The sequence below is a fragment of the Rhinoraja longicauda genome, chromosome 12 (assembly GCF_053455715.1).
Source record: "Rhinoraja longicauda isolate Sanriku21f chromosome 12, sRhiLon1.1, whole genome shotgun sequence".
NCBI classification, from domain to species: domain Eukaryota; kingdom Metazoa; phylum Chordata; class Chondrichthyes; order Rajiformes; family Arhynchobatidae; genus Rhinoraja; species Rhinoraja longicauda.
The window spans coordinates 36,868,398-36,891,550 of NC_135964.1; the positions used below are offsets into that span (position 1 = coordinate 36,868,398).

Genomic DNA, 23,153 nt, shown 5'->3' on the forward strand with positions numbered 1-23,153 from the left:
ACTGCAAATGCTAGTTATACCAAAGATGGACACAAGGTGCTGGAGTAATTCAACGGGTCAGGCAGCATCTTTGAAGAAAAAGGATGGGTGATGATTCATCCCGAATCTAGACTGTTGGCTTGTGCAGTGAATGCTGATTTACTGAATTATTTTGGCAATCTAATGGAGTATCTTGGATACCTCATTCTGAGCGGCTGGATCTATTGTGAATCTAAACAATTTAGCTCAGAGGTCATGCCACATATCACATTGCAGGTTGAGAGGGGCCAGGGGCAGTGTCCTTTTTGTGAAGGTACGTCACTTTACGTACACTGTCATGGACTGCTGAATGACAAATGACCAGGGGAGGATGAAGTTAAGTGAGTACTTTATCTGAAAATCAAAAAGCGGAAATAAAAACAGAAAATATTGGAAACACTCAGCAGGTCAAGCAACAGAGTTAACATTTCAGGTTTCAATTATTTAATCCATTGTTTCAGACCCAGTCTAGAAGTCTCCAGAGGACTTACTCTAATGCTCTAGAGTACTCGACCTACTCAATGCACCAACTAAGTGTTGCTCCATTTGCTGTCAAACCTTGCATTCTTCCACATAGTGCAGCACTGATTTATCGGATGAGGGAGAGTAATGGTAATCAAGAGGTTTCCTTAGCTACAGTATGCTTATCACTATGTCATGAGACATCCTGTCCTGAGATACTATGTTGGGTATTTTCAGACCAGTGGAAAAGGACTTATCCTTGGCTGCAGTGAGGAATATAACAATGTTGGCTAGAATAAAATCAGAAAACACCAGCAGTTTATTACAATTTTTTACATGCTACCAGGTCACAATTCTGAATTACATTCCAGGGGGTCAAACACAATTGCAATAGTCAGAAAGGGATTATGTTTATTTCCGTCAGCAGGCTTTCAAATGGGAAAACAACTTCAAGGGAAATGTACATGCACAATGCCCATGTTCCACTTCAGGGAAGTAAAAATGTAAAAAATCTTCCAAGCACCTGCTCACAGTTTATCCACTGCTCTGATGCTCTGAACCATCGATGCAGAACTCCATGTAGTTCCTTCGCCTCAGGTGTAACGTAAAAAGGGCGCAGCGGTAGAGTTGCTGCCTTACAGCGAATGCAGCGCCGGAGACTCAGGTTCGATCCTGACTACGGGCGCCGTCTGAACGGAGTTTGTACGTTCTCCCCGTGACGTGCGTGGGTTTTCTCCGAGATCTTCGGTTTCCTCCCACACTCCAAAGACGTACAGGTATGTAGGTTATTTGGCTGGGAAAATGTAAAAATTGTCCCTAGTGGGTGTAGGATAGTGTTAATGTGCGGGGATCGCTGGGCGGCGCGGACCCAGTGGGCCGAAGGGCCTGTTTCTGCGTTGTATCTCTAAATGTAAAAAATAAAATTTAAAATCTAAAAACACAGAATGAGAGCATATCATTTATCTGTTAGTGCTACTGAACTAAGCACAATTCATCCATGTTTACCATTTATCTAACCCCTTCTGAACTGTTCAACTAATCAGGTAGACTCTTCAGGACATCAGTATCCCAATGGACGTCTCTCCACTGTGACCAGGAATTGTGATCCACCTGTTTTATTCTCTATTTGATCCCCACAATGGATCAAGAATTTGCAGAGTGGTGGATGAGAGACTAGTCCATCACACACACTAGACTCCCCACCATTGACTCCCTCTGCACATCACGCTGCCTCCGAAGAGTGAACCAACATAATCAAAGACGTCCTATCCCGGTCATTCCTTCTATTCTTTGCTGCCGTCGAGCTTAAGATGCAGAAACTTAAAAGCGTGCACCACCAGACTCAGAAACAGTTCCTTCCTCTCTGTTATCAGGCTTCTGAATGGTCCTTCCAGACATTAGACTTTGTCTCTGGAACTGGTGCGTTATAATGCTGAGAACTATATTTTGCACTCTGTATCTTTCCTTTGTTCTGCATAATGTTCTTGAGTTTGGCTTAATTGTGTTTATGTATTGTATTATCTAATTTCATTCAACATGGTAAACGTGACAAACAATAAACTTTTGCGTAAAGAGGAAAAGCTGTTAAATGAGTTAAGGGTGTAAGACCCGTACCGTTGTGTTGACTGCTGTAGAATTTCATGTGCACATTTCTCTTTCAGTAGCACAATTTATCTAACTGGCCACCCTAAAAAATTATCTTTCTTAACGCACATCGTGAAGAGATCTGTAATTTATTTATTTTTCAAGAAAAGAATATACATTTATCTGCCATCATTCATATTGATTTCCTTTCCACCTACATTGGATCGACAATAATACAACTTAACACATCTGGTCAAGGATGAGATTTAAAGCAAGACCGAGCATCGAAGGATGCACTCGGTATATATGCTGTATCCAAATTTATGAATTAGCATGATCATCTTGAATTCACAAGGTCATTAAATATTACAAAACACCAAATAATATGATGTACAGGATGCTCATTTAAACGCAGTCTGGGACTGGTGGCACGGTGGTTGGCTTTGTTGCCTCATAGCTCCAGCGAGCCAGGTTCAATCCTGACCTCAGGTGCTGCCTGTGTGGAGCTTGGCTGTTCTCCTTTTGACTCTGCTTCCAGGTGCTCTGGTTTTCTCACACATCCCAAAGATGGGCAGCACAGCGGCGTAGCGGCAGAGCTACTGCCTTACAATAGACAATAGACAATAGACAATAGACAATAGACAATAGGTGCAGGAGTAGGCCATTCAGCCCTTCGAGCCAGCACCGCCATTCAATGCGATCATGGCTGATCACTCTCAATCAGTACCCCATTCCTGATTTCTCCCCATACCCCCTCACTCCGCTATCCTTAAGAGCTCTATCCAGCTCTCTCTTGAAAGCATCCAACGAACTGGCCTCCACTGCCTTCTGAGGCAGAGAATTCCACACCTTCACCACTCTCTGACTGAAAAAGTTCTTCCTCATCTCCGTTCTAAATGGCCTACCCCTTATTCTTAAACTGTGGCCCCTTGTTCTGGACTCCCCCAACATTGGGAACATGTTTCCTGCCTCTAATGTGTCCAATCCCCTAATTATCTTATATGTTTCAATAAGATCCCCCCTCATCCTTCTAAATTCCAGTGTATACAAGCCCAATCGCTCCAGCCTTTCAACATACGACAGTCCCGCCATTCCGGGAATTAACCTAGTGAACCTACGCTGCACGCCCTCCATAGCAAGACCCGGGTTCCATCCTGACTTGGGGTGCTGTCTGTATGGAATTTGTACATCCTCACCATGAACTATGTAGGTTTTCTCTGAGAATTTCTGTTTCCTCCCACACCCCAAAGATTTGTAGGCTAATAATAAACTTAAGCGTAAAGAGGAAAAGCTGTTAAATGAGTTAAGGGTGTAAGACCCGTACCGTTGTGTTGACTGCAGTAGAATTTCATGTGCACATGAAATGTAACTGAATGTAAAAATTGTCCTTAGTGCATGTTTGTGTCCTTAGTGTTAATGTTTGTGGATCGCTGGTCGGTGCCGACTCTTTGGGCCGAAGGACCTGTTTCCACGCTGTATCTTGAAACTAAACTAAACTAAACCCAAAGATATATGGGTAGTCATTAACTGTCCACTGTAAGTTACCCCTGGTGTTAATGGTGGCAGGAGAAACTTGATGGAGTTGATAAGCATGTCAGGGTGAGTGGATTACTACGAAATAGATGGAATGGGATTGGCTGAGCACCAGCATAGACTCGATGGGCCGAATAGCCTCTTGTACCATGAGAAGTATGAATATGAAAATAAGTGCAGGGAAGGTGACTCAGAATAGGTTGTAAATCTGCATTGATAAATCCTTTTCATCTTAAAAACTAAAATATTCACTTAACTTGCAAATATTCTGCTTATCAAATTAAAAACTACTTTTTGAGTAAGCTTTTACGTGACACTCTTTGCAGGTCATTTTGACTTTGTGTGAGTGTGTTGCACAGCTGATCCTGTGCAGTCCTGTTGCCTCTAATGCACTCTGCACACACTCTTAAATTTAAATTCCTGTTATTGCAATGGAAATCCAAACACGGGCAGGCACTGTCACCCAAAGTTAGGATGGTCTTCTTAAAGATCGTTTCATCTTTTTCTGCCCTCACTACTGTTATATATTTTTAAAATCTTTTAGTTTAGTATTTATTACCTTTTAGTATTTGCTCATCTTCCATTTGAACTGAACAGGGGTGCCAAGGTGGTATGTACAGTAGTGGAACAGATTATAATGTAGTGTTAATTGTTTTCAAATGCACAATTGCCAATTGGTCTTGCAGCTTGCAGTGTTTGAGCTGGCAACAAAATAGTGGGGCAGATCTCACTGAGTTTGTCAGTGGCCATAACTCCCAGTCTTCCCTGCAAGTTTCCTGACACCACACTGTGGCACAAACACACAGCCATGTGGCGCAGGAGAGGGGATCAGTCCCTGGCATAACTGACTGGCAGCTCTGAAGCATGTTGGGTGGCAGGGATGCACACAGGAATACAAATCTCTCAGCTTTAGAGGGTAATGCTCATTCATCCTTGAGGTTTGGGACAATGGATTTGAGACCTTCATCCCTAACGTTGTGCTATGTCTATTATTTTTTGGTCTGATCATTAACGGGGATGGGATGGGGGTGAGGAGTTGGTGTCCAAGAGAGTTAGGATCAATCTAAGATATTCTTTGGGTTAGAAATCTGTTTTTGATTGCTTGCAAAATGCATATTTTGAATGCATAATAATCTAGCAGCTCTGCGTTGTAATTCATTTCTGAAATTTCTGTGCGGTTCAATGCACAGTCTGGGCAATATTGTGACTTTAGAAAAGCAGCTGAGACTGAACTAGTGTCTGCTCCTGCTAAACATCACAAAAGCAACTAGCTGAAAATTTTACATGGCCACCTGAGATGCAGCGCTCTATTTAGTTCAGTTTCCTCCACGCTTATAAATCTGCTCAATATATTGCTGTACACATTGATAATTAACTAAGGGAACTGCAATCTCAGGGAAGAATAAATAGACTCAAAACAGTAATTAATTTGGGCAACCAGGCATGCACAACATTAGGAATGGATGGAATGAATGCAATGTTATTGAAAGCAACATACTTTATGGAGCAAAACTATGAGCTAATCCGTTGGTCTCTTGAACTACGAATATGTGGAAATTTAAAGTTAAATCTGTTTAATTGAAAGTTTAAGAATGAATGGGTGACAATACCATTGCTTCATTCATATATTGACATGGTGCAGACACGATAAATAACCCCAAACATTCCAAATAATCTAGCACATGGAAACTCATGAAAGACTTTAGGAAAGATGCAGCAGGGTTGGTTTTGCTAGTTTTATCCATATTGCTGGCCTAAGATTGTGTTGGAGGAACTCTGTAATAGGTACCATTGTCACAAAGGAATCCTGATGGACCTCACAGAGGCCTCCTGACTGATTCTGCTCTAGATAACTGCAAAGAAATGACATTATCAGGTGTAATGCATTCATTCTGATCAACTACCATCTGAAGTTATGAAAAAATAAATATTCAACCACACCACAAAACTAGTGTTGCAGTATCAACTTCATATATACATTTAAAACTCTGTGCAGTTTGTCAGCAATTGTGTCAAATCTCAACAACAGCCAGTGACTTCATAAACGGGCAATTTTCAACAAGGTTATCACAGTGATAAACACCAACTAATTGTCTTTTATCATTAAAATTAACAGCCACAAAATAACATAGAAAAGTTTGTCTTGTGCATAAAATCTCATTACAGCTAATAAGAACTGCACAATGTCACACTGTTTAAAACAGTTTTGCAGACACCATCCATTAATCTTTCATAGCCATAAAGATCTAAAGAAATGCAACAAAATGCAATCAAGTCTTTAGTTCAAACTTCTCTCTGGAATTGACTGCACCATACATTTCAACCTATATCCAGGAAGATCCAGTTTGTCATCTCTGTTATGTTGGGTACGCATTGGCATGTCATCTATGAAACTTTTGTTAAAAAATTATTTTGGGAACTTCTCATAGAAAGTTGGTTGGTTTCCACATTCATTCATGGTTCCTCAAATGCTGCCTTGTGCGAGGTCTATTTTGTAGTCCATGCCTCGCTTCAAGAACCACTTTTGTCTAGAAGTTCCTTGGCAAGTAGTGATGGGCATATTTTCTCAGTCACAGCAGCAAATTTCCTTAAATGAATCAGAGTAAAATCATTACATACAAACTGATGGTAGATTGCATCTGAATTTTTCATGCAGATATACACAAATCTGTAGACAAGCTGTGTGATTGATGCAATATATGTGCCTTTACTACTTAAAGGGCAAAATCCATTAAATAGTAGCATTTTGCTCCAGTTTAAATTACTGTAACTCGAAGATCTGAAATAAAAACAGAGTGAACATTTTGGGTCAAAGCCCCGTCTTCAAAACTGGGGAATGAGAGGTAGGAATAAGTTAGTTTTCAGTTGGAGAGAAGATGGGGGAAGGATGAATAGGAGAATAGTCATATACATTGGAAAGGTGCCTCAGGCTTGCCATAGAGATATGCTGCTTGAATAGTGTTAGGTTGGTAACTAACAGTAATATGTATTCCGGTTCATAGCATAATTACTATAATTAAGAAACACCAAGATAGACACAAAATGCTGGAGTAACTCAACAGGTCAGACAGCATCTCTGGAGAAAAGGAATATGTAATATTTCGGGTTAAGACCCTTGAAATAGTGGCATAATGCCCGGGTTCTTTTGCAATAGGATGGAGAACAACTGTTTGTGGGGAGGTAGTCATGAAATATTGCAAACAGAGATATTGCTGCATTTATTGAAAGAACTATACTGTATTGTCTTTTCTTTTACTATGTCTTTTAGACAAAAGACAGGCTCGGTGTCTGGCCATTAGTCGAGCTGGAGAGCCTAAGGTGAAAGTCCAAAGATGGAGACGATGAAGACAATGCCTGGCAACTGGGTCCCGTTGCAGGATGTTGGGGGTCATGATGATGAATTGGGGTATGAAGGGGGGAGTACAGGAACAAATTAAAAGTCAGGAGGATGGCGAGATCATGGATTTGTGAGGATTGGGGAGAATTTTCCCACTTGCAATAGCTGATTGGCTCCTCCTTGTCCACAAGCAGTGACTTCCATAGTAGTTGGACTTCCCTAGTTTAGTTTAGAGTTTAGACCTTAGAGATACAGTGCGGAAACAGGCCCTTCGTCCCACTGAGTCTGTGCCATCCAGTGATCACCCCGTACACTAGCACACACACTAGGGCCAATTTACCATTTTTTTAACAAAGCCAATTAACCTACTCTTTGGAGTGTGGGAGGAAACCGGAGCTCCAGGAGAAAACCCATGGGGTCACGTGGAGAATGTCCAAACACCGTACAGACAGGAACTCTATTGCTGCTCCATCATGCCACCCAAATGGGAAACTGGTTGGGGTTGCATTCAAACCTTTGAGAAAGTTTAAGGAAAGGGGAACTTTAAAACAATTATTCCCCTCCCTCTTCCCTCACTCACCACCACTCAAAATGGATTGATGATTTGTGTATGCATCCACAAATCCTCCATTGTCACCATACACTCAGATAAATATTGGATAAAGTAGTTCAGAAGGCACTGTAATTGAATTTTCCCTCATTCAAAGACACTGAGGAAGCAGCAAGATGCTGATCCAGCACGCTGAGTGGTGTGCCAATTACTGCAGAACTAAACCCTTGTTGTACTGTAATGTTCAGTGCCGCACATGGATTCCAACTGAGTACTGACAGGGTAAACAGGCTCTACGCCTTCTATACTGAATGAAATTCTTAGATCTTCCACTATTGCTTTCTCCAGTAAAAATCAAATTTAACAAAAGCTTCCTGAAGTCCTCACATGTTACTGACAACCCTTATCATTTCTTAATTCTCTCTCCTTCCTGTATCACGCTCCAGGTTTAATCACAGGTTTTTGTAAAACCCCATCCACTGAGCTACGGCCTTCCTAACCATGTTTTATTGGATACTTGAGTATTAAGATATGAATCTAATAAATCCAAGCAATTGTTTCAGTACATCTCAACCAGAATGAACTTACATGCTTGAGGCACTGTGAGTTGACTGCTTTAAAACTTAGCACCTGCGGAACACAACCAGAAAATCAAATCACTCATTGTTCAAATGTTGTTTCCTTACACACAGTACACATCTTCCCCAGTTTAAGATTGCCCGATTTATGTACACACATAGACACTCAGATTATTCATTCTCATGTAAATAACCTCAATACAGGTCCATCACCTTCCAGGTTCATAATTTTCCAGCACCTTTGGTTCCAGAGGCTTGCTGGATTATCAGTTTTGCTAGACCAATAGAGATCACGGGCTCCGAGAGGAGTCGAACAGTACCGGAACTGTATGCCTGGGCCATAAGGGTGGGGGGTGCCAGATACCGGCCCGCAAAGCTGGCCTCAGAAGTCGCCTATGAGAATGGATCTGCCAAAGTTCCAGAACCCCAAGCCGCAGAGGAATAGATTCGAACCTCCAATCAGCCACGGAAGTCCTGATGAGGTCTAGATCGGCCTCCTGACCCAGTCTAGCTGCCACATTTTCGGGGGAACCTGGTGGGGGGGGTTCAAGTGCACTCTCGTGATTTTCTCAGGATTAAAGGAGGTGCCGGACCACAAGTTGCTGGAAAATCGGTGGTGGGCCTGTACTAGATTAATGTGGTATGTATTGAACTGCAGCAAAGATGTTGAGAACCCCAATGGGTGTGTTGCATGCAAGAGGGGCCAACGGGAGAGGAAAGGTCAGACCAAATGACTTTCCCACACAATAGGCCCACTGACCAGGGTGTCACAGGGAGACTGCAACATGAGATGGAGTATGTGTAAGGACAAGAAGCAATAAAGAAAAAAAATTATGATGTTATTATAATTGGGCTTATGATTCTTGGAAATACCTTAAAACAATATATAATTTCAATCATTATAATAGTTAATAAACGTGGTTGTATGTGATAGAGCAAAAAAAAGAGTTCAGAGGAACTCAAGGGGTTAGGCAGCATCTGTGGAGGGAAATGGACAGACAACATTTTGGGTCAGGATCCTTCTTCAGACTGATGGGGTAAAAGTGAGAAAGCTGGTACAGGGAATGAGTGAGGAAAAACTGGCAAGTGCTGGGCGGATACGGGTGAGGCAGGATAATTGGCAGATGGGTGGAGAATATGTGATAAATGTGGGGTTTATGGTGGAAATTTATAAATAAGTGATTTGCATGTTCTTGGCTATATACTTTATTGCCTTCCATCACAATGAGGAATGTGGAGGAGCGCTGTGATGGATGTTTATGTTAAATTTTTATATGGTTGTGTGTTTTTTTGCTTTTTTGGTATGACTGTATGGCAAATCAAATTCCTCGTATGATTTACATACTTGGTTTTTTTCATACTTGGCAAATAAAATCAATAAAATCAATTACAATATACATTTAAAGGAGCTTTTTTACTTCAAAATGTAAGATTGAAACATCTTCAACATGTCATTTATTGGGTTTATCAGTGTTGGGGTAATACAGTAGAATTGTTAAATTTGTAGCTGAAAAGATCCAAAATGAATATAATTACATTTAACTAAATATAGTGTTGCTACCTATATATGCGTTTTAGTGTTTAGCCATTAATTATACATGATGTGGAAACAGTTAATTTATTAAAATAATATTTGTGGAGTTTTTTGTTGCAATGGGGTTGTTATGGTGTTGTGTACATTATGTGTAATTATACTTTTGAGAACCATGCATACTATGCGGTAACGATGTTATTGTAGCTGCAACTACTGTTAGCTGGGTGTTGTTCACCATCATTAAACACTGCTTGATGGCCAGCGTGTTAATTTGCAATACTGAACAGCAATATTAAGATAAAACCCACAGGCAACAATATCATTGATCTCATAGTTACATATCTGCAGGAAATCTAAACTAAAAATAGGGTTGTGTTCTATTCACATATTTCCGTTTCCAAAGAACATATATTCGGAATGACAAAAAATGTTAATTTGCGCAGCCTTCCTTTCACTAAATTTGTTCCATTAGATATAATTACCCTTACTCGCAGAAGGAACACCGAACCATGACTTGGCTGTGTTAATGCTCATTAATACCTACTCTACCAGTCCAAGTGAACTCAAATTCTAATAAGAGCAGTGAATTAAGCAGAGCATAAATTTATATAGCCCAGTTCATTGGCATGGCTGCCTTATAATCAAGTCAATGGAACCAGAGTATTTCCATTTGTTTCCAATTAACATCTGGGCTTTGACATAAACAAACCTTCAACTTTAAAAAGCATTTGAACACGGTATGGTCTGTCTGCATGGTGATGAGAAAATGGGACTTAACTTGGGAGTTATTTGTTTACTTTTGATGCTGCTTCTATGAATGTTAAATTTCAAGCATGGGATTTTTAATGTCCCTTGAGAAAAATAAAATGAAGCAGAGCAGCATCTTGTTTCTTTAACAAATGAACTGTAAACTGTTTATAGGCGCTGACACGCACAGGTGCCTTTTCTCACCCATGAGAGCATAGGATCACTGTATATAAACTGCAGCATATCCACGATGATCAGACTGGCAAAGTGCTTTGCAGCCCTTTTATTAAGCATTGCGTTCTATAGAAGGGAAGAATTGCCAGACCAGCTCTTTCTCTGTGTTAAATATATTTAGTTTATGTTACCTATGTAGACAATGTTTCTCAGTTGAAAGACCAGGTTTATGTTTTATGTGTTGGAGCAAACTGGGAATAAGAGTACAATTGAACTGACTGTTTATATTCCTTAGAACTAAGTGGCTCTTTCTCAGTTTAGTTTGGTTTAGACTAGTTTCGCTTAGAGGTACAGTGCGGAAACTGGGCCTTTGGCCCACCAAGTCCGGGTCGACTAGCGATCTCTGCACCCTAACACGACCCTGCAACCCAGGGATAATTTACAATTTACCAAAGCCAATTAACCTACAAACATCATTGGAGTGTGGGAGGAAACCATAGGACCCAGAGTAAACCCACACAGGACACGTGGAGAACGTACAAACTCCATAGAGACACACACACGCAGTCAGGATCAAAACTGGATCTCTGGCGCTGTAAGGTAGCAACTATACCGCTGCGCCACTGTGCTGCCCCATTTGATTTTTTTAAATTCTTAAAATCAATGAAAACTTTGTCTCTTAAGATTCATCAATAAGTCTTCTGTTGCTAACAAGTGACATCTAATTCATTTGCCCCTTTTTTGGGTGATACTGGAGAAAAGGAAAATATAATGTTCTAGGCTTAACCCCAGGAATTCTATCAGCTATAATATTCACCCCTAATATTGTTGGAGTCAGCAATAGAAAGTATCACCTCAGCATCATCACTGGAATACACCTGTCAAGGCCAATCATCCCATCATATCCATGTCAGCTCTCCAAAAGAGCTCCCGTCTGTTCCAATGATACTTCTATGTTAATTATCTTTCTACAATTGTATCCAATTCTCCTTTGAAAAGTAATTCTTGACTCATCTGCCATCATTTTAAATTTCTGCAAACAGATTTTTCCTCCCCTTTTGACAATTATCTTAAAGCTGTGTTCACATTCCCTCCAAAGCAGACAGGTCACCATGTTTCAAGCTATCAGAATGCATCATAATTCGTAGCATTTAGGTTAAATCATCGCTTTGTGCTTTCTACTTTAAGGGGAACAAAACAAATGTCTGTAGTTGCTTCGCCTAATGCGATTTTCACTGGACTGCCCTTTCTTAAAATAACATTTTCTGGCCGCACTTTAAGAATCACACATACTGAGTAGTATTAATCTTTCTCACATTAGTTCCAAAATTAAATACAAACCCATCATGTTTCCTAGCATTGTTATCGAACAGATTTGACACTGAGATTAATCTGGAAACAATCCAGGGCCCATTATTCTATTTAATCCACATAAACCCCAGGCCTACATAGTCAACCATACGCACCGTTCATTTTGGGGTGTTTGGCGTACTCTTGAACTAGAAATATGGAGGAGTTAGACTGTAAGGAGTTATTGGAAGTTGAGGACAATGACACGGCTTGGACCAGGGGCTGCAGCTTCTTTGTATTATTCGTTGCCGTTCTGCTCCAATCTACAAAACAAACCAGAGTATTTTAAAACAATTGATCAATGTATTGCTGCTCAACTTTACCAACTAAAAATTCCCACCTTTTCTGTTTTACCTATGTTCATTGGGGTATTTTAAACTCAGGGGGTTAGTTAATGTTAGATCAGTGCCTGAGTCTGCATCTCTCTCCTTTATTCCTTCTGTCAGAGAGACATGTTACAAGTGGGAGAATCACTGTTTGATTGTATTATACTCAAAGATCAAAACTACTCAACTGACTTCAAGAAATGAGCTTGAAAAAATTAGCTGAAGATCCAGGCCTCTGAAAATCGGACAGGAAATGCTTTGAAAGCCTTGGTGGCAATTTTGATTTATTCTAGCAGAGGTTCCTGTAATTTAGTTTGGACTTGACCTCATTTAAATTTGACGTGGAACCTGAAGGATGCTAAAATGAAAAGAAATATTGGTCGCATTAACAGTTTCACAGTTGAGATTGGACAGAAACAGTCACCACCAAGGCGTATCCTAAAGCGGATACCTATTAGTCTTATGCCAGATAACCCAATTAAAAGGGCTTATCTCCTGAAACAAGCTGGTGCTTTGGGCAGCCAGGGCTGTATCATTGCCACAGCAGCTCCAGACCTCATTTTGAGGCCAATACAAAACCAAAAAGACAAGCAAATCAACCCAAAGGATATGGAAGCAGCTCTCAATGCTCAATAACCATTTGTGAAATTTGTGGTCTTTCTTCCTTACCAGATTTTCAAAACAACTTTTACACTCTATTTTTGATTGATTGGTTGGTTGATTGAAAAATACAGTCTGAAAATAAGCCCTTTGGCCCACAGAGTATCATTTTTACAACTCTGAAACAGCTTCAGCCATTTTACTTCAGAGGTACAAAATGGAAGCAGGCACTTCAGCCCAATGAGTACATGCTGAGCATTGATCACCCATTCACACCAGTTCTATGTTATTCCACCTTTTTATCCACTCCCTACACATTAGTGCCATTTACAGAGGCCAATTAACATACCAACTCGCACATCTTTGGAATATGGAGGAGACCGGACACCTGGAGGAAATCCAGGAGCTCACTGGGAGAATGTGCAAACTCCACACACACAGCACCTGAGGTCAGTATTGAACCAGGGTCTCTGTCGCTGTGTGACAGCATCTTTACCAATCATGCTATTGTGCTGCCTAATAAAATATAACCTTTTCATTTAGAAGGCAGAGTACTGATATCAGTGAAGAATACCTCACAATCAGGGCTGCCGTTCACAAGAAATAATTAATCCATGCTCAACATGCTTTCTAGGATTAGCTTTCTATTTAGCTTTCTATTCGCTTTCTAGCCTTTATTGTTGTACAAAGGCAGGAATTAGCTAAATAATTGATGGCACCCTTAAAATTGCTTCACAGTATAAATTCAGGTGTTGATCCAGGTGTGAGGAATGCTTATCATGAAGTAGTTCTTCGTATTTACATGTAGTTAATAGTTAATAAGAATTATTTCACTGGTTAATTTTGATGCACAATATTTTCTTTACAGTGACTGCAAAGTTCACCTGATGAACTAATGGGCTTGGCTTGTTAAGCCTGCTACATAATTACATAAAGAGCAAGCATTTTCTGGAAGTGATAAGTATGATTTTTGGTGACAGGAATACAGATCTTGACATCACTGGTAATTATAAAAATGATGCCAAGCTTGAAGCTGAGCTTTGTCTGTGTGCCTGAAGATATTAAGTTCAAGATTTTTCAGCAATTAATTTGAAATCTGTGACAATACAGCCTTCAAAAATATTAGTGAACAAACCATGAATTAAAAATGCATGGGATAAGTTTTGAATAATTTATATCCAGTGTCACACACACACGCGTGCAAGCACACACACATACACACACACACATACATGCACACATACATGCGCACAAACACAAACATACGCATACATACACACACAAACACATACACACACAAACACATACACACGCACACAGACATGCATACGCATGCACACAGGCACAACCACACAAACACACTCCCATTGTAGGTGGTACAAGGTAGTTGTTGAACACTAATCGATGTGACCACTCTCTGAGTTTATGATCTGAGTTGCTTTTGTACCTGAATTTTCAGCCAACCTCAGCTTGCCGCAGCATAGATACCTCCTCCACTGTTTCTGAACATTTTCTTTGGCCAGGCAGTGAAAAACAAAGATAAAAGTTCCTGTGCAAAAATAAAACGTAAGGTAGTGAGCCTCTTGTCTGGAGACCAGCCGTGACTGACTTGATAGCATTCTTTCTGCCAAGTGACGAGATTCCCACTCTGGAGATGTGACCTCAAGAGCCTAAGTTGTCGAACCAGTGCAGTACCGAGGGAGGTCTGCAGGTTCAATATCATCACCTTTCAGGTGAGGCATAAACCCCACTCTCTTAAGTAATGTAAAAGCTTCCATGGCAATCTTTCAGAGAGCAGGAGTTGACATTCATAATATTTATCATCCTGTCAGCATTTACAAAAAAACAAATCCTGTTGGTATCAAGCTGCGTTCTTTGGAGTTTTCCTATGCTCGATTAGACTCCACCTCTGTCTCTTGTAAGGACACAACATCCCTTTCTCTAAGTTTATTTCATTCCCCAACCCGTTTCTGTTTTCAAGATGAGACACTTCCCTTCAGCTGTCAGAGGTGTAACACCCATCCCCACATTTCATCCCTCAGCTCCATAAGGAACCTGAATAGCCCTTCCAGGTGAGACAGAGAGTCAACTGCACCTCCTCCAACCTCATCTATTGCATTCAGTGCTCTCGAGATGACTTCCTCTACATCGGTCAGACCAAATGAGGCGATTGCTTCCCTGAGTATCTAGGTCTGTTGTGGCCACTTGGGTCTCCCGGTTGCCAACAAATTTAATTCCTCTTTCCACTCCCACACCAACATGCCTATCCTTAGCCTCCTCCACCGCCAGACCAATTAACCTGGTGAATTGGTTGTGGACTGCCTCTGACTTAAAAAAAATATTCTTAATGTTTTTTAATCTTCTTATCCTTTATTTATCTTTTATTAACGGTGGCATTGCGGTAGAGCTACTGGCTTACAACGCCAAAGACCCGGGTTCAATCCTGACTATGAGTGCTTGTCTGTATGGACTTTGTATGTTCTCCCCATGACCTGCGTTGGTTTTCGCCGAGATCTTCGGTTTCTTCCCGCACTCCAAAGATGTACAGGTTTGTAGGTTAACTGGCTTGGTGTAAATGTAAAATTGCCCCTAGTGTGTGTAGGGTGGTACTAATGTGCGGGGTTCACTGATCGGCGAGGATTTGGTGGGCCGAAGGGCCTGTTTCCATGCTGTATCTCTGAACTAAACTAAACTAATTAAATATGGTGACCAAAACTGCACAGACTCCACATGTGATCTCATCAAAACCTTGTACAATTCCAACATTAATTGGCTATTTTACCATCTCTAAACTGCTGGCAATAAAGGTCAATATTCCACTTCTCTTTATAATTACTTGTTACAACTGTTTGCTAACATTGTGTTCATTGCACAAGAACATTTGAGAACCCCCATCCTCCACTCATTACATTATCACAGTGGCTCTGCTTTTAAAGTTCTTCATTGGCCATCAAGTGCTTTGAAGCATTGGCAAAGGGATGAGAAAAATGGCACACATGCACAATAATTGGCACACATGCATAATAAATTCATGTTCATAAGTCGTAGAAGCAGAATTATGCCATTCATCCCATTGAGTCTACTCCTCCGTTCAATCATGGCTGATCTATCTTTCCCTCTCCCGGCACGGTAGCGCAGCGGTAGAGTTGCTGCTTTACAGCGAATGCAGCGCCGGAGACTCAGGTTCGATCCTGACTACGGGTGCTGCACTGTAAGGAGTTTGTACGTTCTCCCCGTGACCTGCGTGGGTTTTCTCCGAGATCTTCGGTTTCCTCCCACACTCCAAAGACGTACAGGTATGTAGGTTAATTGGCTGGGTAAATGTAAAAATTGTCCCTAGTGGGGTGTAGGATAGTGTTAATGTATGGGGATCGCTGGGCGGCACGGACTTGGAGGGCCGAAAAGGCCTGTTTCCGGCTGTATATATATGATATGATATGATAACCCCCATTCTCCTGCCTTCTCCCCATAACCCTTGACACCCTTACTAATCCAGAATCTGTGAATCTCCACCTTAAAAATATCCAATGACTTGGCCTCCACAGCCTTCTGTGGCAATGAATTCCACAGACTCACCACCCTCTGACAAAAGAAAATCCCCTTCTTCTCCTTTCAAAAGGTATGTTGTTTGATTCTGAAATAATGTTATCTACGCTGCATCAGCCCAACCTTGAATATCCCCAGCATTGATACATAGAAACATAGATTACTAATTAATCTCTGGAGTTACAAATAGAACTGAAAACTTTGCAGGGTTCAATGCATTAATTTCATCAATTATTTTAATTTTTACTGATGAGACAAGGTGGGGTTGAAGGGGAGGTTGTGGGCATAGAGACAGTACAAGTAATATTTGGAACAATAATATGTGGAGTGGCAAACATTATTGAGGTGCAGTGGATTGACTTGAGGACGAAGAAACATGTCCTTCAAGGATAATTCTGCCCAAAGGGAAATTGCACAGAGGACTAAACTTAGCGGACCCGATCAAAATTATAAGATACTTTGCTAACATGATCAGTATTGTGGTGCTGTCCTTTAAAACCCAGACTTCCCCCTCCAGGAACCAATGGGTCATTGAGACTACCAAATGGTTGTTGTTTTGATGAATCATATCATCTTGATAACAGAATTGGGTCCAATTCACAGTTAGTCACAGTTATTGATGAATGAAGATGAATACATATTAATACATACCTTGCAATGTATTGAAGATGGCAAAGAGATACATAAATGGAATGTTAACTTGTCCCCATGCAAAGAAGGCAAATCCCCAGGTTATGCCCAGCAAGAAGGTGAGGCCCGCCACACTTTTCATGTCCTGAATCACGGTCCTCTCTGCATTTTTATGCTGCTTCTGGTTTTTGATTCGGCAAAATTGAATCAACACGACAATAAATATACTAACGTTCAGGAGGAACATGACACAGAAATAACCGACTGCAGAAACATAGAACGCGGTGTCATCATTGATCCAACAGCTGAAACACAGAAAAGCACACCTTGCATATTAGAAAACAAGGTTTCAAAACTGTCAAAGATCCCCTTCATTTGATCAATCAATAAAAATATGTCTTTATACAGTAAAATGACCTAACCATCTTCAGAGCAACTTTATTTCACACTGAGCTACATATATTAGGATAAGGAAAGTTTTGGTAGAAAGATTTTAAAGAACTTCTAAAGAATGTACTGTAGAAAGGAGAGTCAAGCATGGTCTAATATGGTCAAGATGGATGAACTTACAATGTGGAGTAAAGAAATGGCAGAATAGCTAAATCAAGAATTTCTATCTGAATACATAATATCATAAGTGATAGGCCATTTGGCCCATCATGTCTACTCCGCCATTCAATCATGGCTGATCTATCTCTCCCTCCTAACCCTATTCTCCTGCCTTCTCGCTATAACCTCTGACACCTTCATAGAATTCATAGAAGGCACAAAAAAGCATTTGGAAATATTAGAAAACTAGTGGTCCAGAGAGAGTGAGGAACAGAGGGAAATAAATATTAGCAAAAAAAAGTGCAAGAGACTTTGGTGAGGTTCAACACCCTAGTATCTGATGAACTGTGCCCCTGAGAACCAAAAGCCTTCTTTCCTACTATCTCTCTCTGCAATATCACTTTCAGGAGAGTCAAGAGTCAGGAGTGTTTTATTGTATTATGTACTTTGTACTTGTACTCCTTGAACCCTCTGTTCTACACACTCGCATGATTACTTGTTAGTTTAGTTTATTGTCACGTGTACCAAGATACAGTGAAAAGCTTTTTTAGTGAGAACGTACAAACTCCTTACAGGCAGCACCATAGTCAAAATTGAACCTGAGCCTTTGGCACTATAAGGCGGCAGCTCTACGCCACTCTTACAATATATATTGGCAAGAAATCAGGTTCTCGGGCTTGGTTGCATTCTTTACTCTTTCTTGCTCAGGTCACTGGTGCCAATAGGTTAACCAATATTAGGTTTGCCTCTCCCCATTCCAGTCTATTTTCCAGGCAAGGTGCTCTGTTGCCTTCCTGGATTGCACCTTGTTAAATTGTAAATGGGTGTTTAATAAATGTGCTCATGAGGACATTGCATGTGGTAGAGAGAGGAAACATTTCACAAGAAAGGGCATAATGAATGGATAGAAATAATATTTCCAACACAAATTAATTGGACTGTCCAGACTGCAATCGTTGGGAGTGGCAAAGGAAGGTAATGTGTTTCCTTCCTCAGGCAGAGCCACTTACAATTCGTCGTAGGTGTAGTTGGTGAATTTGTCATAATTTCCATACCCATAGTTCTCTGGGCAAATGATGAGAACAATGGCAATCACTATAATGGGAGTACCTATTTCAAACAGAAAAAAAAATACAGTCATAAAGGTGCTTATAAAAACCAGTTGTCCAGCTGTAACTTACACCATGAATACTTCCTCAATTCAGTTTAGAAACAAACTATGAAAAAAGTCTGGAACATTTACTATTTAATTTATTAAATCATTATAGGGCAGTGCAATGGCATAAGAATTGGTGTTACTGACTCTTGTCTATGTGTCTGCTGCTTCTCCCTGTGAATGGCTGTTCCCGTTTCCTCCTACATTCCCAATGTTGCACTGGTGAGTAGGTTTATTCACGACTGTGAATCATCTCTAGTATAGGGGTGGAATCAGCTTGGACTTGATGGGCATGTGAGACAGAATAGGTTGCAGAGAAATAAGTGTGGGTAATGGGATTGATGGGACTGCTCCGAGAACTGGCATAGACTCAATAGGTCAAATGGCCTCCTTCTAACACAAAGGGTCATAGAAACATACACCATGGAAACAGGACCTTTGGCTCACCAAGTATACACTGACCTACTTATCATTTATACTAATCATAAACTAATCCCATTATTTTATTCTTCCCACATTCTCATCAACACTCCCCAGACTATACCACTTCCCCAGACACGAGGGGCAATTTACAATGGACAAGTAACCTGCCTACCAGAACAACTGTGGAAGTGAAAGGAAATTAGGGAATCTGGAGGAAGCCCATGCGGGCTTCACAGAGGGAACGTGTACATTATTATGGACAGCGTTTGAGTTCAGGAATGAACCTGGGTCTCCAGCATTGTGAAGTAGCAGCACTACAAGCTGTGCCACTGTGCCGCCCATTCTATCTTTATTTTAGATAATATGTTGAAAGAAATGGCAGAGTTATCTGGCAACTGAATTGTTCCTTACTATGCAAAGCCATTTTAAAGTTTGGTAAATGTCACCTTTAAAAAATATAAATACATTAGCAGTGAATGTTGGCACTAGCAGTTGTGTGCTCATCCGAATGGCTGCATCATCATCTTCAGAGAACAGACACTACAGAGCATCAGGTTGAAAGGTTTTGTCAAGTGGAACGTGTGTGAGGGTGTAGTGAGAAATGAAGATTGATCAGTCTCAATGAAGCTGAATCCAATCTTGTCAGGTCTGACAGCAGCTCTTCAAAGGACAAACGATACTAAAGGATACAGTGGTCATGGTGATTTTAGCTGTGTCTTGCCCAGAAAGATGTCAGTAGCACAGCAGAGAAAAATACACTGAGCAGGTTTTCCAGCACAATTGGTTATTCAATGTGCCCCACACAACATATACAATCAGACCATTCATTGATGAGAAGAATATTCTTCAACTATATGATTGTGAGGCTTTGAAATTCTTTCCCGACAGATGATTCTGGTAACCAATTGGTGACTATCTTCAAAGCTGAGTAGTGGATTATCTAATATTTAGTGAATTATATGGGAATGGGAAAAAATGAACTGTCCTCCAAGATTAGCCATACCTTGCTGAATGGTGGAACAGATAAAGGGGACCAAAGGCCGACATCTGTTTCTACTGCTTTTGTTCCATCAATCTTTTGCACATCATACGGAGTGTAGGAATTAACTTCTTTGTAACACGAACTAACATTTTTTTGCAAGATAAATAGAATGACTTTGAAGTGTCATGAGAAGAAATCGTAACTTGTCATGGACTCTAAGTGTTATATATGTTAAGCACTTATTCAAAGAGATGCAAGACAGCAATGACGTCAGCAATGAATGATTAAGATCTGACTTTACAAGCCCAGTGAAGGATTTGCTGATTGCAGCATGCAAGACAAACTAGTAATAGAGTCTGCTCCTCAAAAAACTTTTGTGGTAAGAAGCCAGTTTGAAAGTATTAGTTGTGGGTTGAACAATTGCAACTGCTTCCACTGGTAGATGTCTCAACTTGAAAAGACGTGAAGGTCTTATCTGTGACATGTAACTTTGACCTTGAATAAATATGGGCTCAGAAAATTAGTGCCCTGAAATAGCAGTGTTTGATGATTGCTGTAGCAGGGCACTTGCAATGGTTTTTGTCACATTTTCCATAATACAAATTTCACTCACAATCCTTAGATGTCTCTCCAAGGTAGAAAATGTGAAAAGACATCAAGGCCTGGTCTGAGATTTGGAAGGGAGGCTGGATCTGCAGTCAGAGAAGATGGGTTGTAACCTGGGATTTGGTCATCGATGGAAGTAGGTTTTATCCAGGTGGTGGAAGTTGAAGATGGAGGTCTTTGAAAAGGAAGAGGGCAAGGGGCTAGATAAGGACTGGCACCTGGGATGGTCGACATGAGGAGAAATATTGTGCAGACTAAACGGAGGGAGAAGCCAGAAGCCTGAACTCCCACACACTAGGTTCAAGAACAGCGACTTTCCTACATCTACCAGGTTCTTGAACTCAACAGCACAATCCTAATCCTATTTTGACAATGGAACACTGTGGACCATCTCTTGCATCCCCATGGATGGACTTTGTTCATTTTCCAATTGAGTTTTCCACTATTGTCTTTTTTTTTTGTTGCACAATAAGCTCTCTGGGAACCTGTCACCCACAACATAAAAGGGGTCAATTTTGTGCTTGGCATTTTCTTTTTCACAACAAAAACTTTGGAACTTACTTACCCCAGCCAATGATGCTGAATTTCAACATGTATTTTTGCACATACGTATTAAATACTTTAACAAGAGCCAGATACATGTGGAAGGCTTCAAGGCTCATCCATGTGAAGGAGACCAGCAGGAAGTAATGGAGGAGCACAGCCACTGCAATACATAGACCCTTGATATTGTAGACCGAGATCCAGGAATCAATGAGGAACGTCATGTTGAGCAGCAACAGAGCGGCACAGAGATTTATTAGGATTTTTGAGGGATAGTCCCTGCGGAGTTTGCTGAAAGAAGAATGAACTCAGTAAATAATCATTCATTCGTTTGCAATCACATTTCCATGATGCCACATTACATAAATCTAAACGAGAGGAAGGAAAAGGCAGAAATAGTTGAATTATGGCACTTCCAAATAAATAAATCTCAGTAATGGGAATTTATTTGTCAAGTAAAAGAACAATATAAACACTACACTAAATTCTGCAGTCACTGCAAAATTCAGTTGGCAAAATTCGTTGAGTGTGTTGTTTATGAAGTGACGTGATGAATTTGATGCCAGACAAATATCATTGATCTGAATTAATATGCAGAGGAGTAGATATGTTTTAACAGTAAAATGTTTGTGGTTTGGGCTTTAGGCAAATTGTTAACAGACATGAAAAGGAGAGCAAGTCTCGGGACTCTTGTTACTTCTCAGAGGGTTTTATGTTTTAATGCATGTATGTATTCACTTTGGAGGCAAGGCTCGCTGGTTACCATACATAGGGAATGCGATGGGAAGGTAGCAGCTTTGAGGCCATTACTGGGTCAGCTATGATCTTATTGAATGGTAAAGAAGGTTCGAGAGAGGCATTGACCTGCTTCTGCTTCTTGACACTTTGGTTCATATGAGAGTGCCACTTGGAATATCAATCTAACATGACATCTATAGGTGTACGAAGGAACTGCAGATGCTGGTTTAAACCAAAGATAGACACACAATGCTGGAATAACGCAGGCAGCATCTCTGGAGAGAAGGAATAGGTAATGGTTCGGGTCGAGACCCTTCTTCAGACTGATGTCAGGGGGGAGGGAGATAGATAGACAAGGAAGTGTGAAGGTGTAAAAACAGGGCAAAGGGAATGGAGATCAAGGAAAATGTAGAATAGATCATTGTTAGCTGGGAGAAGGTAACAACAAAGCAAATAGAGACAGAATGTAGTCGGAGATAGTTAGACTGGTCTAGGGGGAGGGATGGAGAGAGAACAGAGACAAATTGTAGTCGGAGACAGTAAGAACAGAGACAAAATGTAGTTGGACAGTAAGAAGAGACAAAATGTATAGGTCTCCTGTGCTTCCTGAGACCCAGCAATGAACCAACAGATTGGGAATATGTGAGGTTGAATGGAAGTCAGCTTATGAACACCACTAAACACTGAGCACTCACAGGAAAGGACTTGTTGGGAGCATTCACGTGAGAAGTTACTATGCATCAGAATTGGTAGCAAGCGACTACCTGAGATCAGCCCTCAGTTGGTGAAGTGCATTTGAAAGAAAGATTTCCCTCACTAGGGTTACATTCATCTACTGGAGGAGGCCTTTACCTGAACAGTCATGGAGAACATTGAAACCTAGGTGCCCAATGTGACAGGATTTGCCAGAGTATTTTAAAAAAAAGACAAGTAAAAATTGCACATTTTTAAATAGTAAAAATTATTTAAGTTTACAAAACATCGGGTAATAGGTCCCAAATTTTGATCAGAACAGTAGCTTTTAAGCAGCATCTTAGATGAAGAGCGAGGCATGGAGAGTACAAGAGGTTAGGGGTTAGCATCCTAGGTGGAAAGCAGAACATAGATAGGGTTATGCACCAGACTGTTGCTCAAAGCCATTTCTACTGCTTGTGTTTATGTTGAATCGACACAAATGAAACCCATTC

The 23,153-nt window shown here is 40.7% G+C and overlaps 1 protein-coding gene across 1 annotated transcript in view; it reads right to left on the reverse strand.

Moving 5' to 3' along the window:
- Positions 1–5,799: 5,799 nt before the first annotated feature.
- The window catches only part of LOC144598450 (adhesion G-protein coupled receptor G2-like), a 47,428-nt gene continuing 30,074 nt past the window's right edge, over positions 5,800–23,153 (reverse strand). The window contains exons 10-16 of the mRNA XM_078408591.1: positions 21,251–21,519; positions 18,529–18,628; positions 16,991–17,274; positions 14,241–14,342; positions 11,984–12,130; positions 8,073–8,114; positions 5,800–6,184 (exon numbers count right to left, since the gene is read on the reverse strand). Coding sequence (XP_078264717.1) covers positions 8,101–8,114; positions 11,984–12,130; positions 14,241–14,342; positions 16,991–17,274; positions 18,529–18,628; positions 21,251–21,519 — 916 coding nt within the window. The 3' untranslated portion in view covers positions 5,800–6,184; positions 8,073–8,100. The remainder of the gene's footprint in view (positions 6,185–8,072; positions 8,115–11,983; positions 12,131–14,240; positions 14,343–16,990; positions 17,275–18,528; positions 18,629–21,250; positions 21,520–23,153) is intronic.